The sequence below is a fragment of the Amphimedon queenslandica genome, unplaced genomic scaffold (genome assembly GCF_000090795.2).
Source record: "Amphimedon queenslandica unplaced genomic scaffold, v1.1 AMPQUscaffold_12662, whole genome shotgun sequence".
NCBI lineage: Eukaryota > Metazoa > Porifera > Demospongiae > Haplosclerida > Niphatidae > Amphimedon > Amphimedon queenslandica.
This window is the reverse complement of record NW_003547102.1, coordinates 22,489-29,260: the sequence shown is the minus strand read 5'-3', so window position 1 is coordinate 29,260 and position 6,772 is coordinate 22,489. Positions and strand designations below refer to the sequence as shown.

At 34.5% G+C, this 6,772-nt stretch overlaps 1 protein-coding gene and 1 long non-coding RNA gene across 5 annotated transcripts in view; one reads left to right on the top strand and one right to left on the bottom strand.

Annotated features, from left to right (window-relative positions):
• The window catches only part of LOC105314685 (tripartite motif-containing protein 2-like), a 2,467-nt gene extending 351 nt beyond the window's left edge, over window positions 1–2,116 (bottom strand). Inside the window, exons 1-5 of the mRNA XM_011408996.2 lie at window positions 1,652–2,116; window positions 1,395–1,553; window positions 1,088–1,345; window positions 804–1,026; window positions 37–726 (exon numbers count right to left, since the gene is read on the bottom strand). Coding sequence (XP_011407298.2) covers window positions 37–726; window positions 804–1,026; window positions 1,088–1,345; window positions 1,395–1,553; window positions 1,652–2,116 — 1,795 coding nt within the window. The remainder of the gene's footprint in view (window positions 1–36; window positions 727–803; window positions 1,027–1,087; window positions 1,346–1,394; window positions 1,554–1,651) is intronic.
• A 404-nt stretch (window positions 2,117–2,520) lies between these two features.
• Window positions 2,521–4,607, top strand: LOC109587185 (uncharacterized). Of its 4 annotated transcripts, XR_002187434.1 has the most exons (10): window positions 2,521–2,633; window positions 2,688–2,983; window positions 3,029–3,141; window positions 3,210–3,291; window positions 3,361–3,457; window positions 3,607–3,750; window positions 3,800–3,869; window positions 3,921–4,026; window positions 4,111–4,150; window positions 4,191–4,607. It is a non-coding gene; the product is annotated as an uncharacterized LOC109587185 (long non-coding RNA). The 4 variants fall into 4 exon arrangements; XR_002187436.1 differs by having other exon boundaries at window positions 2,521–2,629; window positions 4,111–4,607; XR_002187435.1 differs by having other exon boundaries at window positions 3,210–3,276; window positions 4,111–4,607.
• The last annotated feature ends 2,165 nt before the right edge of the window (window positions 4,608–6,772 follow it).

Genomic DNA, 6,772 nt, shown 5'->3' with positions numbered 1-6,772 from the left:
TAATCTGGGAAATCTCCAAGAGAATGAGTGCCATACAGAAGAGGAAGGTGATGACTTGTGGATCAGTTTCCACTTTGAGGAGGAACGAGTCGTGGAGGAACAGAAGGAGACATAGTCTAGGATATTGAAGTGAGGAGATGGTTGCTTTAAAGAGGACACAAAGAACATCACATCGACAAGTTCCAGTCTGTACATGAGTGGAAGTATTCTGATTTTGAATAGTAACTTGTATTTTCCCTTCATTATCAACTGCTACATCAGTTGCCCTTCCATCACATTGTATAACTTGTAGAAATGTACCATCTTCTTTAAATACTTGTACCCTGTTGTTGTAGTAATCAGCTACTAATATATTACCATTGCCATCAGTAGACATACCAGTAGGATAATAGAATTGTCCATTTCCATTACCCTTACTACCAAACTGACCAATATATTGACCAGTAGTAGCTGAGAAATACTGCACGCGATGAAGATTATCATCAGACACATAGAGCCTGTCTCCTACCAGCAATACACCCCAAGGCCTGTCAAACTGTCCTTTACACTTACCTTTAGATCCAATCTTTCTTACTGCAGTACCATCCTCACTAAATACCTGAACAAATTCGTCCTTACTACTAGCAAATACTTCACCATTAGTATGAACAGCAACACCACGAGTACCAAAATTCCCCACATTAAAGGATCTCTGCTTAGTGTGGTATTGGTATAGTCTCTTGATGCCTTTACTGACAGTTGATAAGGACTACCTTTAATATGGTGATCTCTTATTGTCACTGCTAGATCATATTGGCCAATACTTTGAGGTGTACTTGATACAATGGCTGTGTTGCTATCATTAACTATAACTCTACCCTCCTCTTTACTACCATCTTTTTTGATAAAGGAAGCCTTCAAATAGCTTGCTGCTTTATCAATGCCTGCTGGTAGAGCCACTTTAAATTTCCTTTCTTTCTTTACTGATGCCAATGGAATAGCTAACCCACTATCAATGGAATAAAGTGATGGGTCAAGCTGCTCAAACTTCAAATACGTTTCCAAACTCACCGATTTCTTTACTTAAAGTATTATCTAGACATGTTACAATCACTTCATTTTCTTCTATTTCTAGAGGTAGTTTCTTATACTCTTCAATGCATTCCTCTAGTTGATTGGTGATTAGCTTCTTAACACTGAGAACTTCACCTGGATCAGTACGCTCACTCACTGATGATGCAAGATGACGACCATGAGATACCTGTTTTACCAGTTTACGAAACCCATCCAACTGCTTCCTGACAGAATTCCTCTTAGCACTAGCAATCTCTTCTGTTTTTACTAGTAAAATCATTACATCTCTTATCTAAAGCAGCTTTAAGCTCTTAAAATGTTTCCTTGATTTTCTGCCTTACTTCTTCTTTGCGTGTTGCTATCTGCTCTAGCATCTTCTCTCCATTAGCTATAGCTTCAGTGACTGGAGGAATAACTCCACCACAAAAAGCAACACTTTTCTTTAATGCTTCACGTGCTGTATCACCCTCATCGAGGTAATAATTGCCCGGTAATTGTGACTTTTATGGTGAATGTTGAGACAAATCTGACAAACTAATTTATTGCAATCGTTGCAGTAGTATGTCAACTTTTCTGGATGCTGTGCATAATAAATTGCCTCGTAATTAATAGCAGGCAGTTCAATAGATTCCTTGGTTTCTAGACCAATCAACTTGTGACTGGCTTCTTTCTTGTTTCGCTTATGACCTTTCTTACAATAATCGCACAGAAACTGGCCACAATCAGAGCAATACACGACAGCTGCATCACTGGAATCATCACATTTATCGCAAGATATTGCTTCTTTACTAAGAATCTTCTTTTTGATTGAAGCCTCTCTTGATTTATGTTCAAACCAAAGGTTTTGAGTGAGGCCTTCAATTTTACCATCAGGTAAATTAACGCTAGTGTCACACGTTAGACACTTTAATGAGGTATCAGCACTACCTTGCTTCTCTTTAGCTTTTATTAGACACTTCTTACAGAATGAGTGAAGACAGGGAAGCATGAGGGGGTCAGTGTAATACTCTGAACAAACCTCACAAGTCATAGTGATAGACTCTGGACTGGTGTGTTCTGCCATTGCTGCCTATGAGAAAATGAGTAATCTCACTATATAGACAATAATCAACTCACTCAATCTGATTTAAAACTCCTGCACTGTTTATTCCTCTAGGCTAGGCTCGCCTCTCTTTTTCAAAATAGGCAGCCCCACCCATGTCTTTTAACACCCCCGCAAACTTTACGGATCAGTAAAACTATTAAAAACCACTGCCACGTGTCAAAATTGAGGCACTTGATGTAGAATTTTTGAAAGGTAATTTTATTAATACTTATTTCTAATTAGAATAACTTTTATTCAGGACATTAAAAAGTATGACTACAAGATAAGCTGATGCCTTAATTTTGGAGTCATTTTGACGCTAATAAGGCAAGGAATGGAGTTTTTAAATATTAAATTTACTTTTTTTATAAATTTTTAGTTAAATTATGTGAGTTTACAAGAAGTATCAGGCAATTTGTCATCTAACTAACTCGATAAGTTTCAATAATGTAATAGAAGAAATGAAAAGACTCTATCCAATCCAAATAATTAGTGGGTGTGTCACCTCAGTAACCATAGTAACACAATCATTAACGATTTGTTCTTCTAGTATTACTGACAAGTGGGCGGTTACGTGTAAAGTGTAGGGACTATCAATATGGGCGTGGCTACCAAAAGGAGGCGTGGTTTTTAGAGTCATGGAGTCTCTAGTAAAGGAATCATTAATAGCTTATGAAGCAATTAGGGGAGGAGGAGGAGAGAGAGGGAGAAGAAATGGAGAATGAGACCCATACTGACCATCTTTGATACTGGAACGAGTTTCAGTCTTTGGTAGCTAAATTATCGTTCCTTGGCCTGAGGGACAGGTTCCTATCTCATTCTACCATCCTTGCCATTGAGAATAAAGTGGGCGTGTCTGATATTGCTTATTAATGTGGGTGTGGTTTTAAGGTTAAAGATTATGTGACTGATTGTTGTTCCGACATATTTAATGAGAGTTTGTTGGGCATGGTCACCAAAGAAACTTCAGGATTTATTGAGCGGCTGGCTCAATGCCATATATGGTAATTGACATTATTATTATTATTATTATTATTATTATTATTATTATTATTATTATTATTATTATTAGGTGACATTAGTAAGGAGTGGTCTGGTAGGATATTACATCACATATACAATTGCTATGGACGATTGCGGTATTACATGTACATGTATGTTTCAGCTTTTATTGCTTAGGATTTGTGAATTGTTTGATAATATTGTTGATTTCTCTGATTTAGAATCAGCCTGGTTGATTTGTGTGAGTGTTTGCATCACATTGATTTGAAAGAAGAGCTCATGGATTCATTAACTAAAGTGTTGGACTCAAATTTGCATGTAAGAAATCCATTTTCTCTTCTAATAAATTGAATAATTTTTACGAATGTGATATTATTATTTAGTATAATTTGATCTATTTGAATTTTTAATAATAGCAATAATAATTATTATAATTTATGATTCTAATATTTTATTTCCCCCACCAGTTATGAGAGTAGGTTACTCCACCATGGTGCTAATACATCTGATATTATTACCCAGTACATCTCTTCAGTTCGTAGTCTAAAGCTACTGGACCCAACTGGTGTTGTATTAGAAAGAGCATGTGAACCAGTCAAAGCGTATCTGAGGTATTATTAAAATTAACTGACCAGTTTTAATAATTATTAATAATCACAGGACTCAGAGTGATACAGTGACATGTATCATGGCCAGTTTGATTGATGATAGTAGCAACGATCTTTCGGAGGTACATGTACATGTATTTGATCATGTGATAGTCACGTAACTTGTGCTATAGGAGCTGGCAAAAGGTGAGACTGTGTTGCTTGATCTTTCAGATGAGTATGATGATCCTGATCAGGACTTTGAGGCTTGGGAACCAGATCCAGTAGATGCCAACCCTAGTAAGAATATATTTATTTTTTGTTATTATTAATTTTATTATTATTATTATTATGATGATGATTATTATGACTGTTTTTGTATAGTGAAGTCATCAAAAAGTCGGCAAACTTCAGATATAATGAGGTACCTTAAGCCTACTATTTTTAGCGTCTACTAAATTTAGCTATATTAGCGCATAGATACTATATATACCAAGTGGATACGAAACAGGAAGTGGATTGTACATGAAATTATATTGGTGACGTCACGAGCAGTATGCCTATGCTCTTTTCGCTCTAGCGTAGCCTCTAGTGGCCTTGTTTCTCAAAGTTTTGGGTTCTTGGCCAAGTTACTACTTTGCTGAGTTGAAGTAAGTATTATGAAGTCTCTATTAGCTCGAATGACCTGCTGAATCCTTGTTTGCTTGATCACTGGATCTCGTTGTGCTGTAAAACATGGCGGCCTATAGTTCTGACTTTAAACACCTTTTCTCCAATCTGGGGCAGAGTTAGTAAGTGTTATTTGGGTAGAAGAAGGATATTATTGTGTTACATGGTCTGTAACTACTAGCTTTCTGCTGCAGTTTTATAAAATAGAAATATATCCATTTTTTAGTTTATTTATGGTCTGTTTTGTAAACGCCTTTTCTGGAAAACTATGCTATTTGAAGAGGTATAATTTTGTATGAGTCTACGTACATGCCTTTTGTACGGTTTGTATATTTTCATAATTATTTTAAAGCTATGTTTCTTCAAAAAAAGTTACTTAATGTCATTGTGATATACCATATTAGAATGATAAAACTATTATTATAATATTATTTTTTGTTCATCAAATAGGGTATGAATATGAAACCAATGAAGCTAAATTGTCTGTTGTTTCTTGTACTGACTCTTTTCAGAAGAAAATAGATTGTTATGAAGTTTTTTATAATTATTATTGATTTTGCCACCATTTTGGTTGCTAAGCGTATCTAGGAAAAACGTCACATCCGGTGAAAAGAGCATAGGCACATCCTGTTTCATATCCACTTGGTATATATAGTATCTATGATTAGCGAGAGAGCTTTAAATCGCTAAATTAAATAGACACCAAAATAATTGGGCCTGCCTGAAATACGGATCCACGCGGATCAGGCTGAAATGCGGATCAACGCGGAACGCTCGCGGATCTGTATTGAAGTACGGAACAACACGGAAACTATACGGATCTTTCTGCAAGAATGATAGCTATGCATCAGGAGATAAATTTATCAGCTCTATTTGAGTCTTTGATAGGAACTTTATCATCCTTGCAGTTTCAGTACATGCAGGTAAGCTGATGCTTATGATCACTATGTCGATAATATTAGCCTGTGTTTTATGACAGTTGAGATCTACAGATAAGCTGATATCCTCTTGAGCTATTCTCTTCAACTTTTGTAAACATGCAATCATTGCCTGTGATAATGAGAAAACAGACTACTACTAGATCTAACTACTAAGCAGTCAACACACTCAACATTAGCTCAGTGTGCTTTCATGCAGTCAAGAGACAAGTCAAGTTATTTTAAAGTGCTATCATGGCTGTACCCCCCAAGTTCAACATAGATGGCAAAGTGGACCATTGTCTGGGAATTCCAGTCTTTGTTTTTTTACTTTATCACTGTTATTTTCTAATTATTATTATTCATTCTGCATGACTTATAGAATTATTATATTTTTTATCTTTATTATCATTATTCAGCTAACTACTATTATTATTTATTCATTCCATCAATCATTCACAGTCGTAGTCTCTTAAAATTTTACTATTAGCTATTGTTACTCATTCATCATTTTTGTTTATTGATTTAATCTCATTGTATTTCCCAATTTCAGTGTACTATATGCTTTGGTTTTATAATTGCAAAATCTTATTAAAGTGAGATGAATGTATAAGAAATATAAATCATTTGAATAAAATTCACTTGATAAGGGATCTATAGCAGTTTAAATAAATTTGTACTGTAAATGGGAAATGTATGTATGAACTAACTTGAAAATTAATGACTTTTAATAACATCAAATAATTTTTTAATTGGAATGGAGTACATTTTATAAAGCTATAAAACTTCCATACGCCCGCAATGCCATTATAAAATAGTATGCATTAATGTTATAATGAAGATTGTATTTCTCCCCTTATCAGTGGTGATTCATAACCAGAAACATTTCACAGTCTGCACTACCTTGTGTATGACTATAGCTGTCTACATAAAAATTCAGAGCATTAATGTGTTGCAATAGAGACAGTTATACTTTCATTTCTCGTGGTAAAATAAAAATTCTTTTGTTATTCCTATTCAATCAAAGTTTGAAATATTCAGTTCATATATCAGCTGCTGCAGCAGTTTGCTATTGTGTTAAAGCTATAATATCACTGTGTCCGTTAAAAACTTATGAATTTATTATAATTATTTCTTAAAGGATCCATTATAAGATGTTATTGTTCTGAATCACATTCACACATAAATCTTGAAGTTATGGTCAGCTCAAGTAGATACTGTATATAAAAAAGAAACTGTAATCACCCCACCAAAATGCTTCATAGTCTTAATGAAACAATAATCAGCTTATATAGATCTAACTGTCATGAAAATTACTAGCAACTATGTTACTATGAAGTTTTATAGTCTAATTGAAACTACTATATCAGCTCTAACTGTCAATAAAACTGACACTATAGTAAATGTAATCAACGAAAATAATATTATTGACATAGATCTAATGATCATAAACAGCCTAC